We start from the raw sequence: 17,672 nt of genomic DNA, 5'->3' as shown, positions 1-17,672 counted from the left end.
TTTTTGAACAATATTTGAAATTAAATATAGCATGTGGATGGAATGTAAAATGAATTTGAATTAGAACGATGTTCTAAAAAATATAAAGGTAATAACAAGTGGTGTAATTTTCCCAATATTACATAGTGCACAATTGCAAAAGAAAACCTGTTTATGCAAAAAAGGGAATTAAAACTGTAGATTAAATTGTTTGAATAATATTACCCATAACTGTGGGATTTCAAGGGTTGGGGTGTTGCAGGGTGTCATAGCTGATATGCAGAGGGTCTCCCAAATAAATAATTCTTTCAGACTATTGCACCACTTGAGTAATTTTGTTTGAGCCCAGAGTGGCTTATAATTTCGGTTAAGCACTTTTTTGCTAATTCCATTGACAGTCTACTGTTTCTGATGTTTTCCTGATGTTCTAAGCTGCGAGAATTTAACATTCTGTCAGGAGAAAAAACTAGCTCTATGTGGCTAGTTTCTTCTCTTGACAGAGCATGTTTTAGTGGAATTTGATAGACCCCAGATTTTTCATTCAATTGAAATGTATCTCTATCATTGCATAATAGTCTTCTTAGGGTTAGTTGTGGGAATTTATCGGTAAAACAAAACCAATCTTTCTAAAAAGATGTACTAGTTTTAGAGATAGGGCCTAAGTACAGTATTGGAGCATGTGCTATTTCTAGATTCTCATTGTTACTAAGAAATGAATGTGGAAATAGCTTATTTTTAACTTGATTTTGAAGATAATGAAATTTAGAGAGAATATCCAGCTTTTTGCATTGCTCTTTTAATGATTAGTAATTCTTCATCTACTAGTGCTTGGGTAGAAGGGAGAAGGAATGCCCTCTGTATAAGAAAAGATATAGTAGAGTTTACGAAATTTAACAGTTGGAAGGCTGTAGCGGGGATAATTTGTGGTGCTTTGTTGTTTCTATGATGGACAGGAAATGAAAAATCAGGAGACGTATGAATTTCTAGATCTAGGAACGAGATTCTGGCATTTTTTTCTTCCTCTACAGTGAACTTGATTGAAGCATAAACAGAGGCCAACGATTGAATAAATTGCTCTGTCTTCAATAGAACCTTCCCACACAAGTAGCACATCATCAACATAAAGTAGATAAATAATTGGATATTGGATAGTCAAGGGGGCATTGAAAATACGATGTTCTATGTTCCTCATAATAAGCTCTGCCAAAACAGATGGTAATGGAGAACCCATAGGTACTCCCTGCGTCTGTTTATATATTTTTCCATTGAATTGAAAGTAATTATCATCAGTAATGAGAAAGAGAGCTTAACACAAATGTAAAACACATGATGTTGGGTAACCAGAGTTAAGCTGCAGGGTATTTGCAAGCATGATGGCCTCAAAATGTGGTACAGATGGATATAAGGAGATCACATCAACTTTGTACAACCAGTACGAGTTGATGGGGAGGTTTTCTAATTTGTATAAGACGATTGCTTTTGCACCCATAAAAGATGTGGTCACAAATTCAGAAGGTGGAATTAAAACAGTAATTTGTTTTTCTAGTGCAGCTTCTAAGTAGTATGTGAGATGGAATCGTTTGTTGACTATCTATCTTAAAGGTCAGGTAGGTTTATGCATTTTAACTTCAAAAAATAATCTAGGACAAGCAACATTTGTTGGTGGATTCAAAGGACCAACTAAAGAAGCTACAATTCCACAAAGTGCTATGGTTTTACGTGTTTTTCTTAATATTGTAGATGTAGGGTCCTGTTTTAAGGAGGATGCACACGTGCAGCGCAGCAAGGAAAAGTGGTGTTGCAAACACATCTTTGTAACGCGGCAACATAACCACACAAGCAGCTGTCTGTTTACATTTCAGCACATGCATTCAGTATTCAAGATGGCGAACGATACTGACACTGCTGTACCCATGTGTTTACAAACTTTGTTTTGTTCGGCTTGCTTTATTTAGCTAAATGATTTTGTCGAAGATTTTGGATTGGCGATATTTTCTTGAATCAAGAAAGAACTGGTGTACAAAATAGGCTTATTCCTCGATTAAGATCTCTCAATAAAGAATACTATTTCAAGTAAGGTTTGGTTGTTTTGTTTTTTGAATTAAATTATATGATTATTTGTGTAGAATTTGTGTTAAATTTATTATCTTTTCCTCTTTATTAACCGCGTTGAACTTTCCGCCATTAAAGCACCACGTGATTGTATTTTCTCACATAACTACCAGACAAACTGTTATTGGCTGATAGAGACACGTCTTGGCAGCGGTCACTGCAAAAGATAAAATTCAACCAACTTTTGCAGCACAAGAAAAGCAGCACAAAATCGACTTCTGCGGAGAGAAAAATTGTCATCGTTCTGCCACTTTTTCTTGCCGCACCGCACGTGTGCATCCTCCTTTAGTATAATAGACTTGGATTGTTCAAGGAATTCATTAGCTCTTGATAGGAAGCCTTGATTTTTGCATAGAACAAATCTTTTATCTTTATCTGCAACTAGTAGATTTAACTGTTTGGATGCAAAGAATGACTTTACTGTCTGCGCCGTCTTCATATTCACTTTTCTGGTCTTCAAACTTTGCTGCAATGCAATGGTGGTTAATGTAGATAGCCAAGGGCGTTGCCAGAGGGGGGGCAGAGGGGCAGTTGCCCCTCCCTAGACATGCGAAAAAAATTATTTAAATGCTAAGTCATTTATTGCCCGATTTATAATTCCCGCGCGAAAAACCCAAGAAGATTATGTTTTAATTAAAATAATCTTCTTAAGCTTCTTAAAATTTATGAATCGTTTTTTTTTTACCTACATACAATTCATATCCTCTATCAATTTATATCATCTTGCCCCCCTGGCCCATTGGCTGGCGAGGCCCTTGTAGATAGCTCTAAGTTGGGTTATAATTCTGGACAGCTGGTATTCCTTATGGCCACCACGGTGGGAGGTGTGAATTGTGAATAATACAGCCTGGGAGTAGGTATATATTTTGGCCCTGTATCAACATTTTATGAATATCCTCTGGTACATTGGTATTTGTGAAGTTGTAATATGGAACCACCATTATATTGGTTTGTTTTCAGTGTAAAGTTTTCCGTAACCAATGGAACTTTTTTGCTCAGTTTCTTCCTGGTTTGACAAGCTATGTCTCTTATTTTATCCAATTGTTGGTATAAAATTTCTAAAAGCCAAGGTCATCCCCCAAGTTCCATTCCAATATTAAAGTATATAAGTGATATATCAATGACATATATGGAAGACAAAACCAATCATCAAAGAATTTATACAGTGCATCAATTGCAACCTGTTAAAGAGGCTCATTCTTTCAACGTTAGTATGACATTCAATGGATATGACACCAAGATATACCGAAAACCAAGTGCCATCCCAATATATATCCTTGTCAACTCCAATGACCCAAACAACTACAAAATGGCAGCTTTTAAAGCACTTATCAGAAGGGCCTACACATACTGTAGCAAAGAGCAGGACAAATGGAAGGAAATAAGAAAAATAGCAGAAATTTCTGAAAATTACAACTTCAATAAAAGCCTAATATATAGAATGACAAATAAACAAAAAGCCAACTCAAAGTCCAATTAAATAAGATTCCAGAAAAAGATCCATCTCCCTACCATATAGCTATAACATATGAGTGCCCTATGCAGTCCCTATATCAAGAAATTGGAGTTTACACTAATGCAAAAATAGCCTACAGATGTAAGCTAGATACATTCAGTATGTTAAGAAATAAGAAAGATCAGGCAGAAATCAAAAGAACGCTGAGAGTATATAAAATTCTGCTAAGAAATAACAGATTCGATAGAGACCTTGAGCATGTCGGATCTACAAAACGATCACTCAAACAATGCCTCCACGAGCACAAGACAAACATTAAAAAAAAAAAAAAAAAAAAAGCAATACTGTCTTAGCAATATATGCCAATGAAAATGGCATTACACCTAATCTACAACAAGCAGAAATGATCTGACAAACCCAGCATATAAACCAACTGCGAAATCTGGAAGCATTAGAAATTTTTAAAGCAGACTGCAAAGGTCTGTCAATCAATTTTAAAGACGAAAAACAACTATTGATAGCATGGCAGGCTATTTATGATGCAACACTATAACAGCCAGCACAGGTGCACATCTTTCAGAGATTTAAATTTTGAAAAACAAATTCAAAGATAGAAGCATTGGAGACTGGAACATTTAAAAATTGGAATCAAACCAGAAAAATTTATAGAACACCTAAAGAAAGCACTAGAAATGGGTCAAAAACATTAATGATAAGTTCTAAAGCTATACAAGGTTAGTGAGACGTATTTGTATTGCAATAACATTTTGCTGCAAAAATTCCCCCAAGACTGGTTTAATTTTCTCTGAACCTAATTTACACATTTGGATATATTCTGCATCCCTGCAGATATAAATTCTATATAAATTATTTACATTTAAATTCTAAAAACACTTACTTTTTTTATGGGTCCAAAAACTTCAAATTCTCTTCTTAATTTTGATTCTGATGTATCGTAATTCTGCAAGAATGCAAGTATTATATATGTAAGCACACCATTTCCCTTTAGAAATTTTAATTCACATAGAATTAAATTAGGAATTCATCTATATTCAATACCATATTATAAATTAATATTAAAATGTAATTTGTTAAAGACATTCAATACTATCTAAGAAATTGAAGACAATAAATTGCAAGATAAAGTTGCAAAAAAAAAGTTGTCCTAATAAACAAATTCAGAAATTTTGAATAAAACCAGCTCTCTTCAGTAATCACAGTCACTATCATGACTGAAGAAAACAAAAAGTCTGATAATTACGAAACACAGTGTAGTAACACAGGTCAAAGTAACACTTAAAATTTCAGGCAGTAGAATTCCTTACATTTGTAATAGAATTTGTCTTGTTTGAACTATTACTATTAGTGAATAAACCAATTTTTTAAAATTTGTCTTAATGTAAACACAGTGAAACCTGTACAAAGTGGGGATTAGCTCAATATATTAAATATTTTCATACGTAAAAATACAGATACTTTCTCTTATTTTTAACTAATTTTTCCTCCTTTTGCTAATTCAAAACTACACCAATATAATAAGTCCCACATATAAAAAAAAAATTGAAACATTTAAAGAAATAGACACACAAAGAATTACATATTATGAACATTGACCCTTTATTTTTTATTCTGATATCGTCAAAATGTTGGCCTGCAATTTTTATCATATTTTTTAAAATTTATTTAATGTAAAATATATGCTTTCCACTTCAAATTAGTGATGTCTTGCCCCTGTACATCATACCTTCCTTTAACAATAGAGTTGTGCAGTCATCTATCTAACACCTTTCAAAGAAACTTTTTGAATTCAAACAACACAATTTCCAGTTTGCATCGGAAGTTCTTATATAGTTAATCAGGGCCTCCTGCCCCTAAGGTTTCCACATCTGGTCTCATCTATCTAACTCCATTCTTTCCATTCTTGAGATTAAAGAAAGAAAAAAACAAACGGATGGCATTGGGAATTTATAGGTCTACTATTTTTTCAAATTGCAGTCCAATTACTGTACTAAATTAAACTACATACAAAACTATAGTAATTCCTTTATAATTTTTGTTTAATATCAATTATATCTAAGAAATATGTATGTTAATTTTAAAATTTTGGTACTAGATGTACTCAACCCGAGCTGGAACATGAGCTTTTAAAGTGAATTCAGAAAGCAAACAATGAATTCCATTGAAGTTCCTTTAAACATGAAAAAAGCTGTTAAGTTTTCAGAACTCAAAGCAAATGGCTTAAGGCAAGCTAAAGATGATTTTCAAATTTCTATAAAGTTTAGTTATGATTACCACTAACATTTTCTTGCTTGAAACTGAACACCCGCAAAGTTTGAATGAACTCATGACTTGTTGACAACCTTCATTTGACAAATCCCAACCAATCAATGATGAGATCAAAATTATCTATCAGACTGCATTCTCACCAGTCTCAAGAAATGAATGATCTTGATGATGGAATAGTTGTGACTTATTCTGATCCTGCACAGGATCAGAACAAGTCACAACTATTCCATCACATTGTATAAACATCAGAGTCATTGAAAAATCTTGTCTGTGTGTTTTTGGATGTAATAAAATGTCAGAAATAGTCATATCATTTAAACCTGCCTTAAATGCTATATTATGCAACTTTAGCAAACAAAAAATGCAGCTAAATAGCAGATAAGAGATAAATGGTATGATATATCACACAAATATAGCCCAATAGATACTTTTCATCACAATAAAACAAGACTATTTTACAGGCTGTTTTCAACAAAAACCAAATAACTATATAGCAAAAGATGTAAAGAATAAAAATAGACAAAATAAAAGTTAGTGTGTTGTTGTGTGATAATATTACAAGATCTAAAAACAAGAATTGTCTGTCATTGGTCAAAGCATAAATCACAAAATTTCAACAATATTTGAATACTTCCTGCAACAAAAAAAAAGTCTTGCAACAACTTGCTTAATTTTCCTGATAACATTTAAAACTGCATGTAGTACCATCTGTTATATATTTTATTAAGAACTTTATGTAATTAACTGTTATAAAATGGCAAAAATTTTGTGGATAGGGATGAGTTTTATAAAAAAAAATTATAAATGCTAATAATGAGTAAAATCTCTGTTAAGTCAAGTCTACTCGAGATAAGACACACCTCAACCTTTAACCACCAAAATTTAATAGCAACAATTCCCCTACTACACAAACCTCCTTACAAAATTGCAAAAATTTTCAACAGATACAGGAGTTATTAAGCTTCAGAGTAAACGAACAAAATTGTTCTCCCTATACAAACATCCATACATATAGAAAAATCCTCAAATATTTTTGCATTTCTTGATGTTTCGACATCCAGAGTCAAAAAATGCAAAATTCTCTGAAATCAGTAAAGTACAGTAAGTACCACAGAAAACTTATGACTGGATGGAGAAGTGATTAATTATAGTGGCAGTCTATTGCCCTGCAGGACCAGAATTAAATCTAGGTAAAGGGTTGAAAAATCCCAGGAATTTTTCAACCCTACTAGATTTAATTCTGGTCTTGCAGGGTATCCAGATATGTTGGGACTTATTCTTAACCACCCAGCTACCCAATGTGGACTCGGTGGAATCCGTAATTGCTAAAAAGACCTCTTAGTGCCCACAAGACAGAAAAACTAAAAAAAAAAAAAAAATCCACAGAAAACTTTTTGTTTGTGAAACAAAATATATTAGATCAATTTCAACTTCAAGTCAGTGAAAATGACATTTTAAAATAATTTAGAGATGCTGACATACTATCAGCTACCAATGAGATAGATGATTTCAGTAGTGTTGATAAAAAAAAACCCCTACAAGTCTGTAAAATGGAAAATAAAAACAATTACTTGGCCAGTAAATGTAACCAGTGATGAAAATGACGAAAGAAAACTATCGTAAATGGTTTTGCAAAATTTTTCACCTAAGCTATTGAATAAAAACTACACCAAAACAAATCTCAAAGATAATTGATTTTTTAACTGAAAGCTATCCTTTCATTTCTACAGGTTCTCCCCTACTAACAAGCAGGTTAAGTTCTCAGGTTTTGGTTGGTTAGTTGGATTTGGGGAATTGTAGCAAAAGGGCCTAGGTAGCCCTCCCAGGTTTTGTTGTAAGTCAAAAACTAACCTATAAAGTACATTAGTACATAGAATAACCACTTACTGTTAGTGTTTAATTCTTCAATGTACTTAATAGAATATGTTTCTCCCATTTACCCACTCATTGCTGCTTTGTAGATGGTGTTTCAAATGCAGGTGGCTCTGTGCATTCCCTTGTGTTGTTCAAATTTCACTTTAGAGAAGTGTAATTAATTTAAACACTAATTCAGATATTTCACCACTTTTTGCATTTTAATGCACTTTAAGATTGTTTTTATTGCTTGTGTACAGTCTATTTAGTATTTAAATTCTCAAAAAAGCAGAGTTGTATGTTCAAATCTCAGAAAGCAGCAAACACTAGTATTTAGTCTGTCAAACACAATATAATTTCCATCATAGATTATTTTCATATAAGTTTTATCATTTGCAAGATATCTGTCTCAGGCAAAAAACAATTCAATTTCTCTAATTCCTTGTTTTGAGCCTGTGCTAAAATTAGTATAATAAAAAACAGAAAAGATATTAATTTATAATTGTAACCCTAAGTTCTATTCAAGTTTTGTACTATTGTGGATCTTATCTAGGTCATGCAACCCAAGATTTAATTAAGGTTATTGGTCACATAAGTATAAACTAATAGATATTTTCTTCTTGAAGTGATAGAATAAAACATTTTTATAGCAAATAGTCAAAAAGCATAAGTTTTTTTGAACATTTTTTCATCAATTTCCATATACAAAACAATAAAATTGACTTAATTAAATATAACAAATTGAACTAAAAGATATTTTAAAACATATTTTTAAAAAAATTCATGCAAAAAACAAAAAAATCGTATGGTTACATAAATGTATAACTTGTCAAATATAAATTTATGTAACTCATACAAATCATTCAAATTTTATATAATTTAATTTTATATTTATCTTAAATGTATTTAGCATTACAGTTCATTACTATTATAACATTATATACAATATTTTTATAGAATACTTACAATTCTTGCAACAAACAGTGTCTTATATGGATCAGATGTGCCTGATGTATTATTATGAGGATCCCCTACAATTAAAAACATTTTAATTTCTTATAAACAATATAAAAATAAAACTTTTCATTTTTTGTGTAACTTACACAAGGCAATATCTTGTTCTAACTTGTATGCAACTTGTTCGGCTTTCTCTCGCCTCTGAAAAAGAAATTAAATGCTAAAATTCTTTACATTAAAACTTTTTCAATTTTTCATCTTATCCATAATTTGTATCTTAAATTAATCATCTTAATGTGTATATTTCATTATAAAAATGTAAATCTTTAAATACATTTGTAATATTGATATTTTGTCACGACTGTATGACATGCTTTACTTTGACATTATGATTCATAAGACAGATGTTAAAAATGTTTTTAGATATTCCATTACAGGACAACTTTAAAATGGTGTTCAGGTTAGTCAATAATATTTTTCGTTATATTGGTAATTTGACTGCTAGACATACTTATTGTTTAGCTTCACACTTGCATTGTGAAAAAAATAAGATTACTCTTTTCTATGTTGTCAAAACACCAAGATACTTTTGACAAACAGTTTCTCAATGTGCTAAAAGCACTTTTTATTGGTGCTAATGGAATGTCAAAAACTTCAGGCACAGTATTTGACAATGAAATAATGTACTGTCCTTCGTGTCATTTAATGCTAATATTAAAATTCTGAAGAAATATGGTCCATATTGCTTTCAAATAGAAGATATTTAACATTCACTATATTCTAATGAAAATAATAACAACTGTATGAACAACTGTACATATTAGAATGTGGCTAAACAAATCAACTAATACTTTGTAGATCAGAAAATCGTAGATTACTGTAAGGTGCCTTCACTTATCTACCTTTAATACTTGGAAAATGTAATGTTCACATTCACAAATAAGAAAATGCATGCAAGATAGCAAAAGAGAAATTTCAATTTATATTTTTCTTTAGCTACTTACCTTATTTATTTTTCTTTTTTGCATCAGTTAAGTCTATTTTGAGTTTTTGCGGGCTCTGAACCTTGACTGCTATTCACACTTCCCAATTAGAGTTTGATTTGCATAATTTCATATCATTTAAATAATAATGAAATTGCATCTCACTCATTTCGTTTAAATATGGCTAAAAATTTAAATAATAATCTAATGTACTTTGGTTATATTACAATTTGACACAATCGATGGGATACTATTTCACATTTGAGTTTGATAGCCCACAAGATATAAATTTCCATAATGTGATTTTCAAATTTTTGGTATAAAAGATTGAAGAATCTTACATTTTATATCCTGGTAACAACTGGAAGGGACGGAAAACTGAATTGAAGTCAACCAGCCCTTCAAAGAATCAAAAATCATCCTGCCATTTTGTCAAAGTCAGTTTTTCACATTGCAATTACAATGATGCCTAATTTTCAGATTATCTATTTCACTTTTGGATTCAGAAAGCAAATCTTAGCTTAATAAAAAAAAAAAACTTAGCAGCCATATACAATTCATTTGGTCTGAACTCTGATATTTTAGCACAAATAATGCAAGGCAACAGCAATACTTGAATTAACAAGCAGAAATTTTGATTATTACGTATTACTTTTAGTAATATCACACACACACAACCTATTCGCTTTCCACAATTATTTAATGACTGGACGAACATTTTCAAACTGCTTTACAGATCAACTTCAGTCTTACTTATCAAAATTATTGTACATGTATTTTGAATATCCTAATGTTCCAGAATAACTATTCAAATGAAAAGTTTGAGATTAGGGAAAATTCAAAAAATGAGTAAGGGTGCAGCTCATTCCTCTGACAAAGTTGGACCATTGTTTAGTCATATCTTCGGAAGATGTGCAAATTTTCCCAATGAAAGTGAATTAGGTATCGTGTTTGGCTTTTCTATATTCCAGATGTATGTTAATCTAATTAGTCCTAAGCTTGTGGATAACAGCAAACTAAAACCCCACCATATACAAGTCCTCAAATCATTTAATGAAGCACCCATACTATATAACAAGAAGGCATTTTGGTCTCCTTACAGTTTACAGATCAAACTTTAAACATAGAAGTGATTATTGTGAAGAAAATTAATGACTTATTGTTTGTTACAGATTTATTCTTTAGAAAAACAAACAGTTTAAATTTAAATATCCTGTCACCTCATAAGTTAAGATTAAAAACAAGTTCAGTTATAATTCTACTAAAAATTTTAATGTTAATCAGATTAATTAATGGCACAAGACTGAAAGTTGTAACTATGCACAATAATTGTTTACATTTGCAAATTATTACAGAAAAAAACAAAGGCCAACATATTTCATTACCACACATTTATCTAATACCTGGTATAATACTATTGTTTAACATTAACTGTTAACAATTTCCTATATGTTTAGCTTTCATCTTCACAAAAAACAAAAACCAGGGACAAATCTTTCAAAAAATAGGTTTATGTTTTACCATAACCTGTGTTTATTCATGGACAACTTTTTAAGGAGTCAAGTCCAAATTTTACTTTCATTTTTGGGGGTTTTATTTAGTTATTATTATTTATTTTGGGACTTTTTTTATCTTGTTAAATGACAAAAGCTCCACATTCAACTCAAAAAAGAAAAATCTAAATTCTAAAATTAAGCTTTTACCATGGCTGATGTCGCCAATTTACTACAGCATCTTGGATTGAGTGATTTCCAAACAGGAATCAAAGAATGGTCTTAATCCTAATTATAACTGATTTGAAAATCTAAATTATTTTAATGAAAAGATTGGTAAAGAGAAATGTGTTTGAAAGATTGTGAAAATAACATAATTGTGCTAGACTAAGTATGTAAATTAGTTGGAGTGGCATGACTGTTGTTACATCATACCAGGGAGTATAAAAGCCCTTACAAAACAGAAAAAAGTAAGGTAAAGCCACTAAGCAAAAGCAATTAGCAAATGAGAATTTCTAGACATTTTTCTTTGGTTTGATGGTTAGATGAATATAGATCCTTTTAAAGTTATTTTGTAACTTTGTAAATAGTCTAGTTTTGTATTACTTGTTGGGTTTTGTAGAGATAGTTAAGAATAGTACACATAAGTAGTTAGTTTTATACAATTCTAAATTAGTTTTAAGTCCACTAGTGTCAGGAAAGTTTTTGTAAATTACTGTTTTAGTTTTGAATTAGATAAATTTTTGCTGAATTTTATAAATTGTCTAGTTCTTGTTTTTTGATTAATTTTCCTATTTTTTATTAGCAACAATTGTATATTGCCAGTCTTGGAATAATAAATCTAGTTATTTCTTGACAAATAGTCAAGTATTTATTTTTTGAATTTTCTTATACTAATCATTATTTCTTTTGAACAAATTTGTTCATGTTTGCCTGTTTAAAAGTCCAGGCCTGATACCAACTGACCCTCGTTTTTGGTTTATGTAATGCCGTAAACATTAGGTTATTTCCAGGTACAGAAAAATTAATGTTAAAACTTTATGTGGCAATTTCAAAGATTATTTCTTTGCATAAATTGAAAATAAAATACAGTAATACCCCGAACTTACGCAATAGGTGGGACCAAGTGATAACCGCGTAAGTCGAATTCGTGTAAGTCGGGTATAATTTCGCATATAAATACATACAAATTATTTTTAATTGGGGCCAGAGACTAAACAAAATAATTTAGAAAAAAATGTTTAATAAAATCTTAGATAATACATATGTATAACAAATTATATTATTAAAATCATAAACTTATTTTGATGTAGAAAGCTTCATAAAATCTAACAAATTTGTCTGACAACTCAAAGATTTTTTCTCCTGCAAAATTTTCTTGTAGCATGCTAATAATTTTTTTATTTCTCATTTTTTAGAAGAAATGCGCTCTTCGTTGGGGTCTATATTTTCTAAAATTTGTAACCCCTTTTCAATTGAACTGAGGCCTTCTGTCAAGTTTTCACAGCTTTGAGAATTTTTTCCTTACCTTTTATAATTGTTCTAATCATCGATTCCAGTAGATCAAACTTCTTTGCCAATTCACAAATTTTCATTTTTGTATCAAAGTCTTTAATAATGTTAACTTTACCTTCCAAAGATAAAGTTTTTCTTTTCTTGTTTGATGCAGAAGAATCAGTTCTACTTCATTTGGATGACAGAGTCTCTCAAGTCTCCGTAGATATAACAAACACAGAAATAAATAACACAAAATAAGTTGTAACTATGTGTTGATTCTGTGCAACATGTCCGAAGATGTAAGCTGAACAATAGTGGGGGGGGGTGAGTAATCAAGAGTTGCATGGCACTCAAACAAAAAACGAATTGACAAGAGTTGAAAATCACGTAACTCCAGGTTCGCGTAAGTCGGGGTAGCGTAAGTCAAGGTATTACTGTAGGGTAGATGTACCAGTTTTGGCCAGCGTAGTACCAGTTCTGGCCAGAAAACAAATTTAACTTAAAAATATAATCACAAATGAAACAAACTTTTATTGATAACTGTGTGAACAGTTAACAATAAAAGTTTGTTTCATTGGACAGATTTGAATATGTGGTGATTATATTTTTAAGTTAAATTTGTTTTCTGGCCAGAACTGGTACATCTACCTTATATGTAATAATAAAAATGTTACAACTCACAAAATTTCTTCAAAGACTACATTTTTAAATATATAAAATTTTTTAAAAAATTCTGTACTGATTTCATTTAGTTTTACTTTGCTAATCACCATATAATCCATCATTCTTGACAAGAAAATTCACCAGTTATTATTATTAGTTTATAAAGATGGTTCCTCATATTTGGTATTTGCCAACTGCTGAGCAGACATTTGGCCAATACTAAATAGTAGCAAGAATGATTTACTCATAACTTTGCTTGACAAATATGTCAGTATTTGTCATTTCCTACTTGTCAATATATCATACCAACAAATCTCAGACAAACATTTGTGATTCCACAATGAACCAATTTTGGTAAATAACCATATGCTCTTATGTACTGTACTTATACATGATCACCACATGATAAATGCTTTGGCTAAAGGCAATTATTCAACTATTGGCAAATATAGAATAAGTGGAGCTTATCTTCCTTCAGGATTATAAACCAATATTTTTGAAAATTCAATTTTTACCTTTCTCTCTTGTCTTTCTTCTCTAGTCTCTACTCTGGTTGGAGGCGGAGTATCTTTAGGATCCTGAAATTTACAAAAAATTTTAAATTAAAACTACCTGTTATTAAATAATTAAAATTTAAATAAAATTATAATGAAATGTTAGTTTTTAATCAAAAATCATTCTTGAACCATTAATAGCACCAGCATACAATATTGGTTGGAGAATGTAAGAGAACAACATGTGGCAATTGTTTTGGTAACATGGATTCTAAGATTTAATTTTTAGAAGCCTGTCAGCTAGAATGATTAAATCCTTTTGTAACATTCATGGGCCTTTATTAATAAGTTTAATGTCATCAACATATGCTACAATTTTTTGACTAGGTAAAGTGCTACAGTATGCTGTGAATAACAGGTTAAATTGACCGGATATTATGAATACACCTTCTTAAAAAATCAAATTGCCCAAAGGGCAATTTGATTTTTTAAGAAGCTTAAACAATTCTTAGTGATAAGAGTGGAATTTTGTGAATTATTTCAAAGTATTTTAAAAATGACATGAGATCATTTAAAAGTAATTATTTTTAATCTTTAGTAATTTTTAACCTCAAAAGACACTGTGGCCATTTGCAAGTGCCACAAAAATACAAAATAAACAAACATCATTAGAAAATTAACAAAAAACAAGTGAAGAATGTAATTTCCTGTATTAAAACAGAAAAGGCATAAGTTATCTATTGTAGCCAAACACCCTTCGGAAAATTTACTTTGCCCTTCTTCCTTCATTTCTTTTTGATGTATATCAATTATCATTTTTAGATATTGGGTACGTAGGAAAAAGTCTTTGATCAGCAGAATCATTGGTTATTTTTTTTTCCAGTTAGAATGTTCTTACTTTGAAGATCTGACTGAGAGGGTTTTTTTCTTATGTTTGAGTTAAATTTCTTCTTGTTAGTTATTTCTTGAAAATCTCTATGTAACAAGTTCCAGTATTTTAACATTTGAAAGACTGGGGGCAGTTTGTCCAATCGAAAGTTTTGTTGAGGATTTTAAGAAACTATAATTTAGACAATGGCAGTAGTTTTCCTTCCTGCAATGATTTTCAAAAATGTTTAGAAGATAACTGTTGTGTGTTTTAAGCTTTATAAATTTAAAGGAGTGAAGTATAGTTTGCTTTGCATATAAAGTTTTCATGTTGTCAATTTTTTCTTGTTGATAACAATTGGAAATTGATTCATAGTAGCTTAATTTGAAGATGGCTCTCATTAGGTGATTTTGTTGTGTTTGCACACAGTTAACGATATAATCAGATGTAATTCCCTATATAGTTATACCATATTGAATTTTTGGTTCTGTACAGATGTGATATAGTCATTTTATCATATTTATGTTTAGGAAATCCTGTATTTTTCTGATTATGCCAGTAAACTTAGCAACAGTTTTTGTTACATTTTCGATATGTCTGTCATATCTGAGTTTATCATCTGTAAAAACTCTGAGATATTTTATGCAGTTAATTCTTTCTATCTTCTTTTCATTTCTACACATTACACAGTTCTTTGATGACATTATTAGCAAATTCTCGATTGTTATCACTTTGTAAAGTATTCGGTGAACTGAAGATTGTAAAAATGTCTAAAAGAACATAGGCTACATCTTCAGCCATTTTGGTTTCTAATGGCATATTGAACAAATTTAGTCAGGTAGTCTTAATACACAAGTATAAATTTATATTGCTTATCGGCTTGCAACTAGATATTTATAAGATCAACCTCACATCGAGTTCATTTCATTACTTAAGCTTAATTATTTAATTGATTTCACTTAATTCACTTCATAAGCTTAATTACTTAACTGGTTTCACTACCAAGCCTTTCTTAGGATCATTGTTTTTACTTTCCCAGCTGTTATGTATACATAACAAGGGAAAATAATGTAATTGTGCCAAATTTGACCCTCAGAGTTTCATGCAAATCTCCACGTTTTGAAACCCCGAACCCAAAAAAGTAAACACCAGAATTCCATGTATGTACATGTGATGGCATCTATTTTGCTTAACATCTCAGGACGAGGTGAAGATAAAGAAACAAAATTTGGCATGGTAGCTTGTATATAAGGGACATTGATGCAATTAAATTTTGGTTGTGAAAAGTCAAGGGAATGGACAGATAGAGGGTGGTCACATGTCATATCTCACAAGGGGGTCAGACTTAAATAATGATTTATTTGTTGCTAGCATTTACAGTGTTTTATAAAACATATACCCTAAAACCAGGGCCGGATTTACATAAGGGCATTTGGGGCCTGTGCCCAGGGCTCCCACAAAATAGGAACCCCACAAAACTAAAAAAAAAATTATGTTTAAACATAATTTTTTTTCTATTACCGCGACAGCCTAGTGTGGCTAATCATGAGGACAACAGGCAGAGAAACCGGGGGACCCGGGATCGAATCCGAACGGGTCGAATAATCCCCAGGAATTTTTCGGGGGGTGGTCCGTTCGGATATGTCGGGCCCTGTCCCTCACCACCCGGTCGCCCCATTGTGGGCCTGGCCGAACCCATAATGGGCCTACTAAAAGAAGCCCTCTTAGTGCCCACAGGGCGGAAAGAGTTAAAAAAAAAAAAAAAAAAAAAGGCAGAGAAACCGAACCTGGGAAAAAAGTCTATGAAACATCGGAAAATTTCGGGAAAAAATTTCACACAGGTATTTTTCAGTTAAATTAAAATAATTAGTTTTACACAATAAAATATATGTATGTTTACAATAACCTTATTTTAAAATGAAATTTACAACTTCCTAGTTCAAATCTAATTGAAAGTACTGTACAGTATTTTGTGTAAATTTTCTAAATCATCGAATCTGCCTACTCTTAAAGGGGATCCCCACCGAATTTGTGCCCAGGGCCCCTGGATTGGTAAATCCGACCCTGCCTAAAACTCTATAAAACTCTACCCTCAAAATTAAGTCTTTATATATTTTTAATTATTATAAAACAGCAAAAGTTTTTATAACAAAATTTCATAACAGATAGCATCACATACAATTTTAGTTATTTATTTTAATTAATAATACAAATGTTATTTTTCAAATAAAATCTCATAAAAGCCAAGAAAGTTATGCAAATCATTGCTAGATTTTTTCTAACAGATTTCACACAAGTTCAAGTAAATTATAATTTTATCTCATATCCCTTGTAATATTTTTATATTTTGTACTTAATTCTTTTCCCATATGGTTTTTGTGGTCATGGTCAATAGCAATATGGTCATCATGCAACATCTGAAATATTTTCTTCAGTGTGAACATAATATTTAATCAAACTACCTTCTTTTATAGGCACAATTAATTTTTCTATTTCTATGATAGATACAACGTCATAGCTACATAAATGCTGATATTCTTCTGATAACTTCAAAATCACTTTTGATTTTTGTATCATTGTCAAATATGCCAATTTTTAAATTTTGACTGTTTTGACGTTTTGCTGATAATAACTCATTTAAATGGTACTTGAAGCAGTTATTCATATCACTTAATGACTGATTCATGATGTTACTTTTTTCAAAGAAGAAAACACTATTTTAAGCGGTAAAAGTAAAATTAAAATGTCATACAAGATTAACAACTGGTCATATGAATTTAAAATTCGATACTAAATGCAATATGCATGCGCAAGTCAGACGTGAATGCTAATTGGCTACCATATGTCGGATGATCACTCCTCAAGGTATTATCACCACTTTGTCCGACCAGGTGATAGAAGTATTCATAGTGACTCAACAATTTGATAAATTATGATGAAAAACCTAAAATTTATTACAGTGCCCTATTTTGTTTGTCATTATTCATAATGCCCATATTAATCACTTAGTCTGTAACATATATACAAAAC

The 17,672-nt window shown here is 31.0% G+C and overlaps 1 protein-coding gene across 1 annotated transcript in view; it reads right to left on the bottom strand.

Annotated features, from left to right (window-relative positions):
- Window positions 1-13,882, bottom strand: part of LOC136973160 (U1 small nuclear ribonucleoprotein 70 kDa-like) — a gene marked incomplete at its 5' end in the record, with an annotated part of 33,422 nt that extends 19,540 nt beyond the window's left edge. Inside the window, 4 exons of the mRNA XM_067267860.1 lie at window positions 4,446-4,508; window positions 8,654-8,718; window positions 8,791-8,845; window positions 13,796-13,882. Coding sequence (XP_067123961.1) covers window positions 4,446-4,508; window positions 8,654-8,718; window positions 8,791-8,845; window positions 13,796-13,882 — 270 coding nt within the window. The remainder of the gene's footprint in view (window positions 1-4,445; window positions 4,509-8,653; window positions 8,719-8,790; window positions 8,846-13,795) is intronic.
- Window positions 13,883-17,672: the final 3,790 nt, after the last annotated feature.

The sequence above is a fragment of the Centruroides vittatus genome, unplaced genomic scaffold, assembly GCF_030686945.1.
Source record: "Centruroides vittatus isolate TY-2023 unplaced genomic scaffold, ASM3068694v2 contig_3098, whole genome shotgun sequence".
NCBI lineage: Eukaryota > Metazoa > Arthropoda > Arachnida > Scorpiones > Buthidae > Centruroides > Centruroides vittatus.
This window is presented reverse-complemented; position numbering and strand designations above follow the sequence as displayed.